Source organism: Lagopus leucura, unplaced genomic scaffold (genome assembly GCF_019238085.1).
Source record: "Lagopus leucura isolate 7727_CA_CO unplaced genomic scaffold, USGS_WTPT01 Super-Scaffold_100002, whole genome shotgun sequence".
Lineage (NCBI taxonomy): Eukaryota > Metazoa > Chordata > Aves > Galliformes > Phasianidae > Lagopus > Lagopus leucura.
The window spans coordinates 78335848-78356123 of NW_024962263.1; the positions used below are offsets into that span (position 1 = coordinate 78335848).

The following is a 20276-nucleotide window of genomic DNA, read 5'->3' on the forward strand; positions in this document are numbered from 1 at the left end:
GAAGCGAACCGAAACGGCACTCCGTGTCCTCCAGGTGAGCGTGGCGGGGGAAGGCTGCCGGCGACCCCGGCCACGAGAGGGGGATCGGGGCTGCAGCGGCGGCAGCTGCGGCCGGGGGGGTGGGGAGGGGGGAGGGAGAGAGGGGGCCGGAGCCCGCTCCCCTCAGCACGAGGCGCTGTGCCCGCAGGCGGCGGCGATGGAGGAGGGCATGAGCAGCATGCAGCAGAAAGCGACCGAGCTGGAGCACATGGCCGAGGTCCTGCTGACCGGCGAGCAGCTGCGGTAAGCGGTGCCGTACCCCTGCCCGGGCTGTGCTGTGGGACCGGGGTACCGGCGGGCGGCGGGAGGGAGTGAGGACGCGTCCCTTGGAAGCCGCACCTGCCCCGCTGCCCGCCCGGCCCCGCTGCTCGCAGCCCGCAACCCCCGGACCGCTGCGCTGTCGCCGCAGATGAAGGGATCCCCGCGGGGAGAGCGGGGCTGTGCGGCGCCGAAACTGTTAACTGCAACGCTTGACTCAGTTAATTTTTAATTTCTGGGATGTGTTCGGTTCAGTCTGAACCCATCCACTACGGAGGAGACTAGGAATTGTAAGGCTTTCGGCTTGTCAATGAATATTGAGATTCAGGAGGAAATATCCCATTATTATTACTGTGTGTTAGATGTGTTACTAGAAAGAGAATGGAAAAAGATGTGCTCAGTGGCTTTTGCTTGAATTTTCTTTGAACTTCATGCTCAGGTGCCAGACCAACACTGCAGAACAGTAGCACTGTTGCTTGATTGGGCAGGTGCCATCCCTGCTGCTGCTAACAGGCACTGACATCGGTACTGCTAGCATTGACATGGCAAGCACCATTGGCACGGTGCAATGCACAGCAGTGACAGCTGTATTCGGGCAGTACACATCTCTGTGGTTTGGCTCAAGTACTTCTCCATACTTGAGATTCTTCATCTGAGCAGCTTGAAATGAAACCTGGGGTGAAGGATCATAAAATAATATAATCATTGAGGTTGCAAAGACCACTAAGATCTATTTTATCCATCAACCCATTACACCATGCCCAGTAAACCATGTCCCTTGGTGTCACATTTACAGGTTTCTTAAACACCTCTAAGGATGGTGACTCCACCACCTTCCTGGGCAGCCTGTTTGGGACACAACAGCATGCAGGCTTTGTAGGGTGGACTTGGTGCTAAGAAGTTTGTTAAAGTGCTGACAAAACTCCTACAACTTCCAACTCACCTTACAAAAAGCTGAATATTCAATTGTAATACAAAATTTCTATTGAGATCTACTTAAGACATTCTGTATTCCTTTAAGTTAAATGTAAAAACAAAAGCTTTGCAGTCATTCCCTAAAGAGAGGATGGAAGAACTTCAACAAATCTGGCTCTCACAGTCAGCTTATTACTGTCACAATCAAGGATGACACTTATAATTTCATAGAATCATTAAGGTTGGAAAAGGTGTCTAAGATCATCTAGTCTAGTGTTGACTCATCACCATCTTGCTCTCTAAACCATGTCCCTAATTTTATTAAGGTAATTAAATGTGATGCTATTTTTGGCCAAGATCATCTACAAAGTAATTATTCCCCATCTTGGTCTTATGAAGTTACCTATGGGCATTCCCTCATGAGTACTTGGAAGTGGCCTAGATCACCCTGGACTGGTTTGATAGCACAGCCTCCATTAACACCTAGCTACTGCAGAAGAGATTTGCTTCCCCTTCCCCTTCTGCCCACGGTTCTGTAGTCCTATGCAGTGCCAGCTCACATCCTTGCACCTTTCCATTGTGGCCACCTAGTGAGCATGCTGGTTTTGTGAGATGATGACTGCCAGCATCTCACAAAACAGATGAGGGTGTGTGGTGGGAATATGGAGCTAGAAGGAGGGAAGGGAGGTGGTGGTGAAGAAGCAGATCTCCCATTCTGGCAGGAGGGATCTATTGAATCAGCTGGAGCTGTCCTGGGAAACTGCACCCTAAAACATCTAACTTCCCTTACCTCTGGTAGCTTCGTTCTGTTTCTCTCTTGGGATGCTCTGTGCAAGGGTTTTCCAAACAGTAACAGCTGCAGAATAGATGACAGAAAACTGGCTGGTAGACAAGTTTTGGCTAACCGTGCATTTAAAGTTTCCCTTTTCTTGTCCAAGATAAGTGTATAATTGTTAATGCTAAATGAGAACATGGAGGGCTTTCAAGATCAAAGTTTGGTTATCTCAGAAGCCTCTGGGGCAGACAAACAGACGATAGAAAATCAACACGGTCGCGCATTCAAGGAAATGTACTGTACTCTATTCTTAGTGATCCTTGCAAATGCCAGATAAGCCCTTTTGGGAGTGATGCAGCAGGACAGGTGACTGTGTGTATTTGGGTGAAAGTGCACATGGGCAGGTGTTGCATGCTGCAAGATGAACGCATAACTTGGGAGTAAAGTGTAAGATGAAACTAAGCATGGTGTTGCTTACATATAAATAAGAAAATGTAGGTATAAATACTCTTCTACTAGACTAAACAACATGTGTCTAAACGCAGGTGCTTGTGATAGCTGCTTGATTAAGACTCTTTAAAAGTCCTATTGCTTGTCTCACCCCAGCCTCATTTGTCTCACTGGCCCATTTCTGTGGCCTGCTTGCTGTGTGACCCTCCTTGGTTGTGACTTCTTTATGCAGTGAGGGCTGAGCTCACTACTGCAGCACCTGGTGCTGGCACCGGGCTGTCACACAGCAGCTTTGGTCAGCAGCAACTGACCAAAGATGGGAGATGAGGCTGTGATGTAAATTCTGTTCTGTGGTTCATGGGTGAAAAATAAAGGACCTTGAGCTGTAGGTTAGCTGATATGGTAAATTTTCGCATCTGGTAAGGTCCTCTGCCTCTAAAGCCAGCAGCTGGCTAAGCAAATACTTTACCAACTCTTTCTGTTGGTTAATAGGAACAGATTTTTTAAGGTGAGGACTTCTGAAGTTTGGGTCTTGATAGGCCTTTTAGTTACCAGGCTGGTGGCCATGACACAAAGCTGAAGACTCCCTGATCCCAGCAGTGTGGCCCTTCAGGACAGACCCTATAGCAGCCTCAGAAGACTAGAATGAGAAGGTTAAGTGGTTGTATGGGCATGGTCTGGCTGAGGGCTCTCCAGGCACTGATAGCTCTGCAAGGGGACAGACCTCTGGGGCTGCCTAGAAGCACTGGCTGCCCCCACATCAAGTCTTCCCTAGCTCAGCTACACTTTTTACACCCTATGGCTGTTCAGAGGTGAGCTCTTTCATTTGTGAATGGCTGCAATATGGATGTCCTTAATAGGTTACAAATGATCTGAAGAATGATCTCCTGAAGAAACTTGTGCTCAGAAGGAGTGTGTGGTGTTTGTCTTCCTGGAGACATGGAGTGCCATTACTAGCCTCAGCCCACCTTCAGACACCTGCCTGTGTGCAGCCTGGGGACTGGGCATGCAGTACATCCTCTATGGATGTGCCTGAAGGGAAGTGCCTCGGCCATGGTGCTTTGGGTAGTCATATAATCCTAGAATGGCTTGGTTTGGAAGGGACCTTGAAGATTATCTAGATCCATGCCACACACAGGGTTGCCAACCACCTCGTCTCCAGAGATGGGGCATCCACAACCTCTCAGCAGCCTGTTCTATCGTCTCACTATCCTCTGAGTAAAGAACTTCTTTCTAACATCTAACCTAGATCTCCCCCCTTTTAGTTTAAAGCCATTCCCTCTTGTCCTGTCACTATCAGACTGTGTAAAAAATCAGTCCCCTTCCAGCTTGTAAACTCCCTTCAAGTACTGGAAGACTGCAGTGAAGTCTCCTTGGAGACTTCTCCAAGCTAAACAAGCTGAACTCCCTCAACCTTTCTTCACAGGAGAGGTGCTCCAGCCCTTTGATCACCTTTATGGCCCTCCTCTGGATCCGCTCCAACAGCTCTGCATATTTATTGTGCTGGATGCAGTTCTTCAGGTGTGGCCTCTGAGGGCAGAGTAGAGGAGGACAATCATCTCCCTTGCCCTGCTGGTCATCCTTCTTTTGATGCAGCCCAGGATAGTCACAGCTAGACATGTAATCCAAGGAGGGTGTGTAACAGCACTACTGAAATTGATCGTGGTTTTATCTGAAGTGGGGCAATTCTAGCCTCATTTCCCTGCCAGCAGAAGGCAACATGTTTTGCCCATTTCAGTACTGCTTGGCAGAAAAATTAAAGTCTTGCTAGCACTGCAAATCAGAGTACATGCAGAATGAGGACACAAAACACAAGAAGAGATACAGACAGTTTGAAAGGCACCCTGCAGAGAACTGGTGTGGTCATCACAGGAAGCTCCCTCCCATCACAAACCCACGCCTGTCCTCCATTCACGCAGCCAAGGATGGATGGACAGACCATAGCTGCAGACAGAGCTGCAAGTCTCCCACAGCAAGATGCTCCAACCTGACTCAGGGAAATTTCCAGCAAGTTCAGAAAGGCTTTGAAGGAAAATCCCAGCCCAGAACAAGTGGGGGTAGCAAGGCCCTACAGAGAGAACTGGACAGGCTGGATCGCTGGGCTGAAGCCAATGGAATGAGGTTCAACAAGGCCAAATGTCCTGCACTTTGACCGTAACAACCCTGGGCAACACTACAGGCTTGGGGCAGAGTGGCTGGAAGACTGTGTAAAGGAAATGGACCTGGGGGTACTGATTGGTGCTCGGCTGAACATGAGGCAACACTGTGCCTAGGTGGCCAAGAAGGCCAATGGCATCCTGGCTTGCATCAGGAATGGTGTTGCCAGCAGGAGCAGAGAGGTGATTGTTCCCCTGTCCTCAGCTCTGGTGAGGCTGCACCTCGAGTTCTGTGTCCAGTTTTGGGCCCCTCACTGCAAGAAAGACATTGAGGCCCTGGAACGTGTTCAAAGGAGGGCAACAAAGCTGGTGAGGGGTCTGGAGCACAGGGCTTATGAGGAGAGGCTGAAGGAGCTGGGAATGTTCAGCCTGGAGAAGAGGAGGCTCAGGGCAGACCTTATTGCTCTCTGTAACTACCTGAAGGGAGGCTGTAGTGAGCTGGGGGTCGGCCTCTTCTCTCATGTAACTGGTGATAGGAATGGCTTCAAGCTGCGCCAGGGGAAATTTAGGCTGGACGTTAGGAAATACTACTTCTTTGAAAGAGTGGTCAGGCACTGCAATGGGCTGCCCAGGGAGGTGGTGGAGTCACCAACCCTGCAGGTGTTCAAGGAACGTTTGGATTTTGTGTTGAGGGACATGGTTTAGTGAGAGCTATTGGTGATAGGTGGATGGTTGGACTGGGTGATCTTGTAGGTCTTTTCCAACCTTGGTGATTCAGTGATTCTGTGACTTAGTTGTGACTTAGACAGCTGGCAACCAAGAGTGGTTTTTCCAACAGGAATGTTTTGATGTACTTGCTGACTGCCTGTCCAGCCAGAGTTGACTGATAATAATTAGTTGACTCAGCAACTAATTTTTTCTTGATCCCAGATTGCTGTTGAACTCTTGTATCTTCTGAGAGTCTCTCATTTCTCTTATAAATGTAAGCCATCATTCAGGTTGTCTTCAGGCATCAGTTGACCAAAGAGCAAGATTTTAAAAAGCACTTATTTTTTATTTTTATTTTATTAGAAATTGCCTTTGTGTACACGTTGCAGCTGTCTGAATTCGGTGTAACTGTAATGATATTTAGTGCTTCTTCTCAGCAGATTTTTAAATGCGCCTTTTTCACAAGCCTATAGGCGAGGCAGCACCTTCCCAATTAACACTTCAGTTAATTGTTTTGATAAATAGTTAGGAAGCTTTTAGACGGGCTTTGTGTGAGTAGTACCTATAGTTCAGCGTCTTCTTTCTTTCTGCTTAGGGAAAAATGAAACATCTTTCTTATGTACTTCTTGGAGAGACAAAATGTAAGATACGGTTCAACAGAAATTTGTTTGCCTTATTATCAGAGTTTTCATGTGACTTTTGTTTTACAAAAGAGGTTTTATGTGACAGATGTAAATTTTGAAGCTGAGAGAGAAACGTCAAGTATCAGTTCTCAGTGGTCTTCCATGGGTCTTGCTTCATTATCACTTATGAAAACTTCTTAATACATCAGAGTGCATAACTATCAGAGTCATTAACTTCTGCAGTATGATAGCACTTACAGGTCCATAAACTTTTTTCTTATTTGAAGCAGTAAACAGTCAACCTTTTTCACTCTTGTAAGGGTCAAAAGTTCATTGGCATTCGAAGATGCAATTAACCCAGTGGTGCATAGCAGTAACAGTTACTAGAGAACTGCAATCAAGTGATCATGGGATTAATGTATTGATGTATCATAGAAATATATTAAGCATATTGTTAAATAATTTATCAGATGCTATCACTGTCCTTAGAACAGCATTAACACTCCAGTGATGCACAACTGTGACAGTATAGAGACTCACTAAAAGGAGTGTGAGCAGTTAAGATACAGAACTACCCAGGGGTCATTTCCCCTACAGACAAGTTCAGAGTGATCGTCAGATATCAATCAATCTTATATGCCATGTCTGGAGATAGAATTCATTGAGGTTAGATTTTGTGATCTTCCTAAGCCTATCTAGTACTGTATGTACTTTTTTACCCCCTGCACCACGTTCTTGCACCAACTTTAGTTCTCCACCAGTGGCTGCATTTCCATTAGCGAAGGGCTTCCTAATTGGACTCAAAACTGACCCTGAAAAAATAATTTTCATTTGTCTCACTTGAGAAGGCTTGTATCTGCTTACTTCTTCAGGGCAGATAAGTCATGGAAGGTTATATCATCAGATCTTTGTGGAACAAAGTGCTCCCAAGCTTTCTGTCCAACTAATTTCACTGTCATTAATTTGTTTTCCAAAATCAAGCAGCCAAAAAATTGGCAGTCTTCACTGTGAAATTCCACCAGAGGAACGCCCTGAAAGGAAAGGAGGACTTCGAAGTGAAGATTGGGAAGGTTGCAAAATGGAGTTCTTTGAAATCAATAAGCTTTCTGCTAAATCAGTACTATCATAACACATTTAGTTATACATTTTAACTCAGGTAAATTAATTTTATAAATGTATACATTCAGTTTTTCTAGAATCTCTGTTATCCGATGCACCTTCTCATGTCTTGGAATCTTGTGTGTTTGTACTAACTTTATGTCGATGGTGCCATATACATATATGATTCAATGGTCAATAATTTATGGATCCCTTCCAGTTCAGAATATTCTATGATTCTATGATACAGGTGTGTGTACATATACATACATATATACACATACGTATATGTACCTAAGGTTCCTGGGCCAGGAATGTCAATTTCTCCTGTTTTTCTGTAAAATTTCTGGTTTTTCAGCATTTCTGTAAATTCAGATGGAAGGCTATCATTTGCTCGGGTCTTTCCCTTAAGCTGTTTCAATAATTGAGTTGCTCCAGTCAGCGGCTCTGAGTTAAAGTAGCTAACAATGCGTGTGCAAACAGTGATCACTCTTGCTCTATGTACACAGTAAGGCGGATGTTGTAAGAGTGGTTTGGGCTGTATATTTTGTGTATTCCATTCCAGATGGAGTGAATCATTAACCTCTGTCTCAGGTTAGCAGAGATTAGCAAGGAAGCAAAGGGTACTGTATGTGTAGCGTGTGCAAGCATGGGTTTTATTTATTTTAGATTATAGGAACTGCCTATGTACAGGTAAAGGAGACTGCTCTGATGTCGATGCTTGTTCAGGGAAGGAAGGATTAATATTCCATAGTCAGCCTCACTCTGCTGTGTGCTGCGCTTGGTGCACAGCCCCAACTGCTGTGGGGGCAGCAGCCATAGGCTGGCAGCATGACAGGAGTGCTCCTATCGCTTGTCGTTGTTATTTACTATTTGTATAGTGATAGCGCCTAGGAATTCAAGCTATTCATCAAGTCCCTGCAGGGGTAGGCACTGTGTGCTCAGAAGAAAGATAAAGCTCTTGCAACACAAATCTTGGCCACAGCTTGTGGCAGGTTTTTGCAGCAAACACAGAGCCTAAGAGTGACATCCCCAAAGCACAGAAAAAAGTACCGCTGCAGTGTGGAGATGCAAAACTTACAGTGCGTGTGATGGGATGGGATGGGATGGGATGGGATGGGATGGGATGGGATGGGATGGTGTGGGATGGAATGGGATGGGGGAAGCTCTGGGGACAGTGTTTGAGAAAGAACCCACTCCTTTCTCCCTCCAGAGTAACATCTGTAGAGTAAGACTTGGCTGAAGCCAGGAAAGAGGTCAGCCAGCTTTTGCTGTTGGATAAATGGACAAGGACGAGGCAGTGATCTGTGCACCACATGCCAATCAAGCTATTCCTTTTATCTGTAGACTCTGGTGCTTTTTGAAGTGTAAAAATGTAAGAATTTCAGTGCTTTCTGTGATGTAAAATTTAAGAACTTGAAGGATACTGTCAGAGCAGCAAATGTGAGCTTCTTGCAGTCCAGTTGACCTCCTGCCATAGGCTTCTTCATTCCCACTATCAACTCTCCAGGCGCTGAGTGCTGGCTTGGAGACACCTCCTGGCTTAGGGCCTGCTCTCAGAAACAGGCAGTCCCTCCCAAAGGGCCAGACCCTTCCACCTTTCTTACTGCTTATTCTGCTGTTTATATTTGAAACCTCTGCTTTGTGGTCGACTCTTTTGCTTCTCTCTTCCTGGCACAGCTTGTTTTTTGTGGCCACATTTGCTGTTAATTGTTCTGTGTTGAAGGCAAGGGTTGAATACAATCACCTATTCAAACTTCTGTGGGAAGAGGTTAAACCAATGAAGAATTGGCAGATGGAATGAAAATTGTGGTGAGAACATAAACAGGTGCCTAGGCTTGAAAGAAGAGTACATCCCATAAAAAAGCAACACAAAACAAAGTATAGAAGCAGTCTTTGAAGAGAAACTGCAGTGAGGTGCTAATAATAACAGAGTCTTAATGATGGGAACTGCAAAGCTGGAGATCTCAGCAGAAGTGCTGGCATTCATTGGGTGAACCACATTTTACATGTTGGCTTGCTGGTTTTCCTTAAACAAGAGCAGGGCATAGAAATACACATTCTAAACAATTCTGATGTATAAACCACTGGATTTAAAAACAGCTTAAACCTTAACAAGAGTCCTTACTTACAGAGGTTTCACTAAGACATAGTATTATGAATGGTATGGTGAGGCAGTTTTGCAAAGGCAGGTTGCCTCAGCAGAAGGAAAAGTGAGGAGTTTTAAATCAATTTCATATCAAATATCAGCAACAGTTGTGCTAGTTTTTTGTTGTTGTTTTTATTTGTTTGCAGGATTGTCCTTTGTCCTGAACCTCACTTTTTTCTTATGGCCTTAAGAAGACATGACTGTATTGTGAAAGTGCCTTTGTTCCTTGCAGCAGAAAGAATAGCAGTGATCTTAAAGAAGGACAAAGTATTTAAAACTGCACTGCCAGGAGAGTGCACACACCAGGAGAGTGGGAGTGGAAGTGTAAAAAAGTGCAGCCGTGGTCGTTCATTTTTGGAAAATTCTGAAGCATAGAGGGGGAACAAGTTTCATGGAAGCACAGAGCAAGGGAAAAGGAAGCCCAGAGGCTCAGTCAGGCTCTGAAGGAGCCCGTGAAGTTGGAGGAGCCTCCAGGCAGTGGCCATCAGTAGTGCTAGTTCCCTGCTTGAGGCTTCACTTCATTCAGACTGGCTTAAACATCATTGGACTGTCCCCACATGGTGACCTGCACCGTGGCAGTGATCAGAAGGGCTTTTTGTTGGGTTTTCAGTTGAGTCTTCACAAACTGATTCACCACATGACCACATAAAAGCTTTTTCTGGAGAAGCATGGGGGGAGAAACAATCTTACACCGTTTCACTCAGCTGCTGTTTAAGACTGTGATTTTCTGATACAGCAGATCTATCTGCAGGCTGCCTCAGTCCTGCTCTTATTGCTTCCTTTACACTTCTCACTGATGTTCATGGGATCCAAAGTTCAGGGAATTACGTCAGTTGCAAAGAAGTGAGAAAAGATTAACTTTCTGAACAGGCTCAGCATGCAGTGCCAGTGCTGGGGAAGGAAGCAGACAGAAATGCATGGTCAGGGACAGAGAGAAGGCACCATACAGCCACTGCTGGGTTTGCTTGGCCACCCACTCCGTTCTTCATTTGCCTGCACACAACTGAGGACAGATATTTGCTTGATTCCTATCTCCTAACTTCAGACTTCTGTGGAAGGTGGACTATAAAAATAAGGTTGAGTTTAAGCGCCTGATGGAAAGAAGAAACAGGTGGCCCAGAAACCACTTGTTGGCACTCTGTTTGGTTTATTTCTCATTCAAGGTTTTTAGCTTTACTTCTGTGCTCCTGTTGGTGTTGTGCATGAACAGAGTCAAATGTTGATGTATATATTACAAATTATACTATGCAGTTCGTAAGACCAGCACATCACAATGCTACCAGTATGACAGCGCTGCTTCAGAATGCAGCTTCCATCTTCATTATCAGCTCTATAATTTTGTAGTCTTCTTAGTTTATTTCTTATGAGTGCCTCAATCCAGTAAATGCATACTGGTATCAAAGGTGCACTTAACAAATAATTAAAAAATATGCCTGTTTGGGCTTCATAATTCAAAGCAAGTACAGAAGCTAGTTTTTCCATAAGGGAGCTGTAATTCTTCATTTCCTCGCAATTGTGTGGGTGATAACATGAGGTACCACAGCTGTGTCACAGGGTTTTGCAAGAAGAGAGCTCTCTGGTTTGTGTGGAACACCAGGGGCTGTCGGCAGTGGGTTTTACAGCAGAATTGAGCTGGTGTGTCAGGCTGCTGCCACAGAAAAGGGCAGGGGAGTCGGTCTCCTGCTCTGCTGGAGGGCTGCAGTAGTGCTTATTTGACCCTATGGTGAGCAGCCTGTGGAGCTCAGCCAGGTTACAGTGGTCTCAGAATCATAGAATCATTAAGGTTTGGAAAAGACCTCTAAGATCGTCTAGTCCAACTGTCCACTTACCAGCAACATTGCCCACTAAACCATGTCCCTGTGTACAACATCTACACCTTTCTTCGACACTCCAGGGATGGCAACTCTCTCACCTCCTTGGGAAGTCCATTCCAATGCCTGAACATTTTTTCAGAGAAAAAGTTTTTCCTGATATCCAATGCCAATGACAGTACAAGGGAGAAATTCAGCTGGCCTGGAGTCAGAGGTGAGCAGCTCCAGAGACTCCACAATCCTATTGACTTCTGATGGAGTTGAACTATGATACAGCTGTGCCAGGCCAGGTGACCCTTTTCACTCTTTTTGCCCATTTTTACCTTGCTATGTCCTACTTACCTTGTGGCATCTTGAGAGTTTATTAAACCTCTTCCTGAGTGCATTTCACTTACTAGCTCGGCAGAGGAGACCAAGCAAGAAGCAAAGATTATTGCCAAAAAACGCTGGAAATGTACCTGAAATCAGAGTGGGACCCTATTTTGCTATGTTTATTCTGACAAATAAAACTGTGCACTTTGCTAACCAGTGATTTTATCCAGTCACTGGCAGTAGCTCCCTATTACAATTGGAACTTAAAATGTCAAAATGCTTAAGGTGAGATCCTAGGCTCAGCTGCTTTTTCAGAATTTTCCGTGAACATGAGAGATTCCATATTTGATTTGTTTGATACTTCAAACAAATGCCTGCAGCTGGACAGACATCCTCTGGTCATGATACACTGCTGTTGGATGGACAACATATCTTTTGGCCTGTCTCATCATTAGGCTGCCAAAAGCCACATGCTGCTGATTTTCAGTACTACAAAGAATAAAAGCCCATTTATACTGGGGATCCTGAAGATGACATCCCAGAGCAGTGCAAGGCACAATGCAGCAGATGGAACGATGGCCTCACTCCCATACTGCTTATAGTCCAAGTGTAAAATGAAGGGATAGCAAATGGATACAGGTGTGTGCAGAGAGAACAGGACTTGTGAAACTGCTGGTTATTGTTTTGGAAGTACAGCTTCTGCACATCACCTGCTTAGTTGTTATGCTTTTTGGTAGAGATCACAGCAGTGCTGGGTAGGATTTGGGGCACTGCTTCCATATCTCTGTGGATGTTTGGGTGGGAGTGTCTCCTGTTGAGACAACAAGCAGAAACTCCTTGCTTGAAGATTTAAAACCTTATTGCAAAGATGGAACCAAATGGACAGCTAGAGCAGAAGCCAACACTGCTTGAGAGGTGGTGATAGCAGAGATGGGATCTTGAAAGTAAAGATAAGCACAGTAATATAATGTTTGATATGACAGAAGAGGAGGAGGAGAAGATGGAAGAAATCAGGGAGATGGGCGATGTGATTGAGATGAAGAGCTGAGGAAATTATCTTTCCAAGGGCATTCCATCTAGATAAGAGCCAAACAAGATGATGTTTGCCAAGGGCAAAGCACAGAACAAGTCTTGAGATATGAGATAATAGGGAGAAATTGGAATTACAAATATTCTGGAGGAGAATTGTGACTGCCCCAGAGGTGAGAAATCCAAAGGTCTTCTGATGAAAAGCAGCATCAACACTCTCATATCTATAATTTATGGATCTCATAAAATCTACCTGATTTGGAAGATTCTCCCATCCTTTAGGAACACAGCTGCCATCTTGCACAGAGGTCTTTCACCTCGCACTGTGGAGTTTTCCCTGCCTTTATTTCCTTGTTTGTCTCACTGAGAGCTATTGCCAAAATTGGTATATTGCCATAATGTTCCCATTATTGTTCAGCTGAATTGCTGTATCATCTACTGGCTCTGGGTTTGCACCATTTTCTTGCTATATTGGGCCAAATGTGTTTATTGGCAGGAGTTAAAAAGAAGTGTTTGCATGTTGTATCTGTGGCTCCTCACATTGTGACTTGTATCTTCAAAGCACTGGGGATTCTTACAGCAGTGTATTCCTTTGTGTTTTCACAAGCCATTCTCAGCTCTGATGTAGCAGGCAATCCAAACTTAGGGCATAATTATAACAGGGTTCATAAAAACAATCATTTTTAATTTAATTCAAATGAGCATTGCGGAACATTCACACGAAGCTGAAATTGTGAGAGCTTGTCTGAGGACTCAGAGCCCAACACTTATGCACATCCACTCTGGGAAGAGAGTCTGACAGCACATGGCCAACACATCACTCAAAGATAGGATTGCAAATAAAGGAAATGACTTCTGAAGAGATACTAGCTAAGAATTATTTATAGCGCTGATTGTTTGCAGCAGAACAATTTCCTTTCATTTCTTGCAAAAAAGATCCTTCTCTTGATAATTGCACATCCTTTTCTGCAGAAGTGTAAAACTGTATAGTGTAGAAATCAAGGTGATAAAATAGAAAGCTGTTAATTGTTTCCTGATTCTCAGGATGTAATTAACTTAGACTTTCCTCTAGCTGAAATCAATTTTAATAAGACATGGAAAGAATAATTTCTAGCTTAAATTGCTATTCTGGTGCTCAGTCAGAGGAAATAGAGTGAGAGTGTGATATGAAGAAGGCATAAGTAGCATTATCACACACAAATTCAAAAAGAGATTGTACAGATACTGTTTTGAGAATTATTTGTTAGTTACTGTGGGTTGCACCTGTGTAAATGAAAGTTAGTGGGGAAGACAAGGAGAGAGACTTCTTGGAGTTGCACAGGGATAGGACAAAAGGCAGTGAGTGCAATTAGCAAAAGGAAGCCTTATAAGATGTCTGAAGAAAACTATTTGCCATGAGGATAGGACAAAAAATGGATAGGGACCTGGAGAAATTTTGGAGTTTCCATCCTTACAGATATCGAAGTCTCAACTCAACTTGTGACTTACTCTTGAGTAACTTGTACTAACTGGACCTGCTTTGAACAAAGGTTTGACCAGATGACCTTGAGTCCTCCCTTCCAACCTGAATTACTCTCAGTTTCATGAAAACATGGTGTGATGTCATATTGTTTTAGCTGTAGTAAGTGATATTATCAAGATTTTGTTACTGTTTAATAACCAGTGATTATCATCCTATCCGTTGTACTGGTGGGAGGGCTTGAGAGAATATTTCCTGACTTTCTTCAGTGGATCATCAGTTGGGTTAGTTTGTACAAGTGATGTGGTGGTTGACAGTACCACTTCTTTCACTATGTCCAGGTTTCAAGCAAATTTAAGGGCTAGAAAAATCCAGTTCCAAGCAAATGTTCAAAAACTTTTGAAATCTCTCAGTCCCTAAATCTGTATTTTTATGATGAATGTGAAGGTGATAATGTGGTTCGTTGTATGCTGTCTTAATTCAGGCCAGGATTTTACCCCAGATTATGTGAGATTCATGAGGTGCCAACATTTCAACTCATTCCACCACCAACGGAGCTTTTCAAAGTGAATATAAGTTTATCTTTAGATTCATTTATTAAGAACTTACGAGCGGAAATGAAAGTGCACATACTTTGGGCATACTTGTTTTGTATCAGTCTTTGAAAAATTATGATAGAGAGGAGAATGAGGGCTATATAAGGAGTAATACGTGCTTAAAGGCTGAAACATCACCGTAATGCCAGAAATCACATTGGCTGTGTCATGTTGGCATTACAAGTAGAGAAGTAATCTCAGGGCAAACCACCTGCTCCTACTGTCTTACTGCCAGCACAGCAATGGGACAAGAAGATCAAGTGTTCTCAGATCATCGCATGTAAACTTTGTGTAAAAAGTGCCAATTTACTGTTTGTTTTTGTGCATGAATAAATTATTGCCTTTCCATAGTCCTGCAGTCCCACAACTTTGCATGTGTAAAATGGAATTTCAGTCTACCTTAAAGGTGAAGGAGGTATAAGAGCTGTTAACAATTTCTTCCCTTGTCTCCTCTGATAATATGTTTGCAAAATAAAGAGACGTATTCCTTAGCCCTTATGGATACAGTGAAAAGCCTGTTAATAAATCAGTTACGTGCCCCACCATTATCCTGGTTATTTTTTAAAGTTATAGTATTTCTCTCAACACACTGAGAGTAATGATATTTGTCTTTTCCTCTTTGTACCTTTTTTCTTTATCACGGTGACATAAGGACTAGATCCTTTGAAATATTTCATAGTGGTTCCTATAAAGTGCTGTATTTTACAAGTGCTGTATTTTAGGCAGACTATAATGAATCCAGCAGTGGTGTTTGCAGGATAATTGCTTGCATTCACTCTGTTTGGCTGCAGCGGGTCTAGAGCTGTTCCAAATGAACATATTAAGAACTTCACATGATTTGTTTTTTAAATCTGTAAATCAACACCAGATGAAACAGTGTATTCTACATAATTTCATATGAAATATATTTGTGCTTCATGTTGATTTCTTTTCTGATGAATCTGGAACATCTGAGTTTATACGAAGCCAGTAACAACATTACTCTTGAGAGACGCATTACTGGGGCAAAGGAGGAAGAAAAAGGGATTGCGTAAACTGTTCCGGAGAAAAAACAATAAACATGGAAAGAAAAAATTGCTTAAACTTTTAGTAGCTGGGAAAAACTTCCAGTAGACTGGAATTGAGACATTTTGTTGCAGGCAGAAACACAGCACATGTTTTCATGCAAAAAAATCACTATCCCACCTCAGAAGAGGTTAGACTTTGGAAGAATGACTAAACCACGGCATGCTTGTTGCGTGCCACCATGGTCTGAGTGGCTATAGTGAGATGTACTTATGACCTACCTGTCCCCCTGTGGTCTTCCTACCATCTGGGAGCAACCACCCCTGGCTGCCCATAGATCCTCCTTTCTTTAGGACAGGCGATGTCGAATCATAGAATGATTGAATCATAAAGGTTGTGAAAGACCACTGAGATCATCCAGTCCGACCCCAACCCATCCCTACCATGCCCACTAACCATGTTTCTCAGTGCTACATCTCCACATTTCCTCACCACCACTGGGTCGGTGACTCCATTACATCCCTGTGGAGCCTGTTCCAATACCACACCACTATTTCTGAGAAAATTTTTTCCTAATTTCCAACCTGACCCTCCCCTGGTGCAACTTAACACCATTATTTACCTCTTGTCTTATCACTGGTTACCTGGGATGACCTGAATAAATAAATTGGATTTAGGAGTAACTGGGCCATTCACACTCACAGTGAGTGAATATCTGAGTTTGTGTCAAGGTTGAGTGCAGGCCCTGACTTCTGGCTTGTTTCTATCTTGTTGCCCATCTTGAGGTCTATTCCAAATTATTGGCTCCAAGGCCAGGTTGGATAGGACCCTGGGCAGCCTGGACAGCATTAAAAGTGGAGCTTGGTGGCCCTGCTAGGGAGCAAGGGGGGGTTGGAGATTCATGATCTTCGAGGTCCCTTCCAACCTGGGCCATTCTGTGTGTGTGTGATTCCCAGCATTGTTTTGGATTCAAGTTCAGGCCCGAACCACAGCTTGGAGTACATTGTAAACATAACCATATTTTTGTAATCTAGATCAACCAGCATTCAACTACAGCTGAGATCATATGTACAGCCAATGCTGTTACTTGGTGAATAAGGATCAGGGTGCACGTTCTGAGCTGTTAAAGCAATGATAAGTCACCGTCTGAATTTACCGTCAGAGCACATGAATACCTGTTCACTGAGCTTTCTACATGCGTGGAGAGATTATTTAGCCTGGAATGAGAAATGTCAAACACATGGCCCAGCAGTGAGAGCAGGCTGTTTGCTGAAGCAAGCAAAACTTCTCTAGGCTCCTTATGTATTTATTTACTTACTCATTTATCATTTTAAAGGAAATTTTCCATTTAATTTTAAGAGCAGAGGAAAAATGCTTCTGTAATGTTTATCTTTTCAAAGCTCATCAACTTCTGAACATTTAACAAGGCCTAATCAAGCATGACAAGATCTTTCATAGCAGACTGACAGAAGGAACTGCTCATAAAGAGTGGTTATGCAGCAGCTGTGTATCTGTTTGTGTCAAGTATCTGATGTAGAAGCGAGCTCAAAGAAGTAATTCCGAGGCTAGATTTTTGTAAAAGTAAAATCCTTTATATAGAACTAGTCTTTAAATTAATTGTTATTAGTATATTTTCCTTAGTGATAGGGTTCTTCATTAGACTACCAGAATTTAAGTGCATGAGTAACTTTGAGTCACTGACTAATCTCCTTTCATAACCATAACTGTTCCCTCTACGTGCTTGTACAGCCTAGATAAAAAAGGTGATTTAAACCAGATAGGAACATTCTTTATCATTAAACCATTGTTTATCATAATATAATTGTTTCTGTTTTCAAAAAAATCAATGCTGCAATGTTATGTCTCAGAATTGTTGAGTAAAATTATCATTTGGCATAGATACGTTTGGAACTAATTCAGTGTACTCTGGAGCAATCAATAGTTTTCCAACACATTCTGCATTCTTCTCTGTAGATGGTGATAAATTTCTTCTTCATTTGTCACTTCCTGTAAAGCCTTGTGAAATATTACAAATTTCTCTTGAAGAAAAAAAATATATAAATGAGCAGAATGTTAATTGGGATTATACTGCTTTGTTGCCTGTAGCTGGCAGTGAAGGTCATATTTCACACTTAAAGCAATGTTTTTCTTAAGCAAACATGACAACTTAAGAGAACAGAAAAAGGCTGTAATATGAATCTCCTCAGACTTCTATCCCATTTTGATATATTTACTTTAATAATTATACACTTTATATTATTTCAGTAAATAAAATAAAAATTCATATGACACTATGTAAGATGAGACAAATTCCAGGCTTAAATAGAGCAGGGTGACAATGACTCTACAGCCAGCTAGCCATTCATGGTAGCTTCTCAACTGAGGGCTGAATGGTGCCTACAAACCCAGTGATCCAAGTCTCAGCAGGATGAGTGGGTGTCGTATGTGGAGGCAGGAAATCCAACAGGACACAGAGGCTTCACACAAAGATAAATGCAGATTTGGGAGGTGGAGAGGGCAAAGTGGTCCTCTGCCATGGCTCCTGGCTTCTCTGCTTTGATTTAACAAGGATAAAGACCTGCCCCTTGGTCATTATGGATGCTGCTGGCCAGCTGATAGAATTTCCTCACAGCAGACACCCAACCACTTTTTCCACACAGTTGTATGTCACAAAGACCATAGAATTTTCCTCAGATGTTGTTGGAAAACATGATACAAGTGTCATGCTGACTATAAACTAATGACAGTCCAGTTTAATACCAGTCCTTCCAGTAAGCCATCTAAGGACTAGTGCATAGCTGCACAATAAAAATTTAAACCAAGTAGTAGTCTGTTGCAAAAACAAGGAATCATGCTTACAATTGCGAACATCTTTTATCCTACTGACAACTCGAGTGCTTTAGCAAGAATGGCAGGTGTCAGTGGTTTATGTGGAAGTAATATGCATGCAAGCAAAACCCTCAAACGCATCCTGTTCTCTCTTTTAGAACAATAAAGCATGTTTTTGTGAGTTACGTATGACTACATACCTCATAATGCACACTTCATGTATATGGATTGTTTAGTCCATTGAATAATGCTGCATTCACATCATTGCACAAAATCAAGAATTAAATTTAGACAACGTGGTGTGTTATTAGCATTTGCTTTGGCTTCTCCCTTGCTGTCTCACAGAGATACTGCCCTGATATGCAAACCCAGCCTCCTGCGTGCACGCTTCAGTTCATACACTCAGCAATTAATGTGTTATAAGCTAATTGCATCTATTAGTTCATTAAGAGAAAACACACCCTTATGGGAAAGACAAACTTCTATGACTTGTTTCCCATGGAATCTAATACAAATTCTAGTGAGCCCTTCCATGATGGTTTCTGTCTATTTATCTACATAACCACTTCTACTTAATTTAATCACCAAATGCCTCAGAATAGGCAGGACTTGAAATCTTTTTCCTCAGTTGAAACAGGACTTTCAGTAGGCCATAATTCCTGCTATAGAGCATCCCAAGATATTCTTCCTACCTGTAATACTCCCAAGGTTGTTTACAGAAATCAGCATACATACCGTAAGCATAAAAGACAGGACCAAAAGGTCTTCTGACTGGATCCTTGATCACATTTCTCCAGAAGGTTGGTAAATAATTACTTCAAGTAAGAAATTAAAAATTCTGCTCCAAAACTTTGTCTGATTTTGACCTTAGCTTCTCTCAGTATCACTTGGGTAGACTTTCTTGCCCTCTGCTTTTAACTTACCCGAAAGATTATAGACAGTTACGTTCCTCTCCTAGTTTACTTCAGTAAGGCCAATGCCAATGTCTTTTTTTTTTTTCTCCTTCCTGACGAGACTGGTGTAAGATCAATATGTATACAGATGTTGGAATGTATCATATAATAAATAAGTATACAGAGAACTTAGGCTAGTAAGATTATCACATTGGAAAGACAATCAGAGATAAAAAGAAAAGCGTTCACTAGTGTTGTAGACTCACAAGAAACTCCACAAGGAGCAATCTCCAGAGAGAGAGATCCTTCCTTGCTGGCAGTCAGCCCTTAAATGGGTTCTGGAAGAGTGCAGCCAGGCTCCACTCCTTCTGGTCACACATGTGAATTGCCTTCACCTGTGCTTCCCTGGCTGACTCAGTGCTCGCCTCGGGTGATCAATCAGAGGTTCAGGCCGTGATTCAATTGCTCCAATACAACTGTCTAATCATTTCCTATACCAGAACAGCGCTGCTTCTTTGAGTCTCATTGAACTTACAGTTCTTGAAAGATGATGGCATGTAGGACATACAGTATTTAGATGGTGTCTTCCAGTATCACATACAATGACAGGAACAATTTCCCATCATTTTTGGAAACAACTACTGCAACCTATGAGTGCAGTTAGTTTTTGTGTGGTCTCAGAGTACGTACAACTTGTAGTCAGCAGCAGTGCATCCTTCTGTGTATTCCACTGTTTATTATTCTCTATTGCATCAGTTAAGCTTTATTTTATAGGTTAGCGGCCAACCACTGGATTTCAACAGACTTCGGGAGGGCAGTGAAGAAAAAAATCACTCTAATCATGTCTTCCTTTATGGCTGCAACCTGTATATTGCAGTGTTGCCAGACGTAGGGGATTAAAAAAAAAATAAAATAAAAAAGAATAGATAGGTATAAAAATATAGTAAGGATTTTTTTAAAGAAATTTATTTCAGAACACCTATTCACTGTTTTTTTTCACTTAGTGCTTTCACAGCTTCTTTCAAAATAAAAATAAAGCCCAGTATACAGTTATACTAAACATGAGAAAACGGAGGCCATTCATTTAGAATGTGAAGAGAGAAACAGAATGTGATGATTTTAATACAACGTAATGTATACTGAAAGAGTATTGCTTCTATGGTTATTTTAAGCTGAATCTACATATTTCTTGGAAGTGGATATGAAGTCTTGAATCATAGCCTGAATATAA

General features: G+C 42.6%; 1 protein-coding gene across 2 annotated transcripts in view; it reads left to right on the forward strand.

Moving 5' to 3' along the window:
• DEPTOR (DEP domain containing MTOR interacting protein) overlaps positions 1 to 20276 on the forward strand; it is a 73796-nt gene that overhangs the window by 516 nt on the left and 53004 nt on the right. Inside the window, exons 1-2 of one of the 2 annotated variants that reach the window (XM_042868817.1) lie at positions 7 to 34; positions 188 to 282. In XM_042868817.1, the coding sequence (XP_042724751.1) occupies positions 197 to 282 (86 nt within the window). In that variant the 5' untranslated portion in view covers positions 7 to 34; positions 188 to 196. Of the gene's footprint in view, positions 1 to 6; positions 35 to 187; positions 283 to 20276 lie in introns of those variants that run through there. The other variant, XM_042868818.1, reaches the window with a different exon arrangement.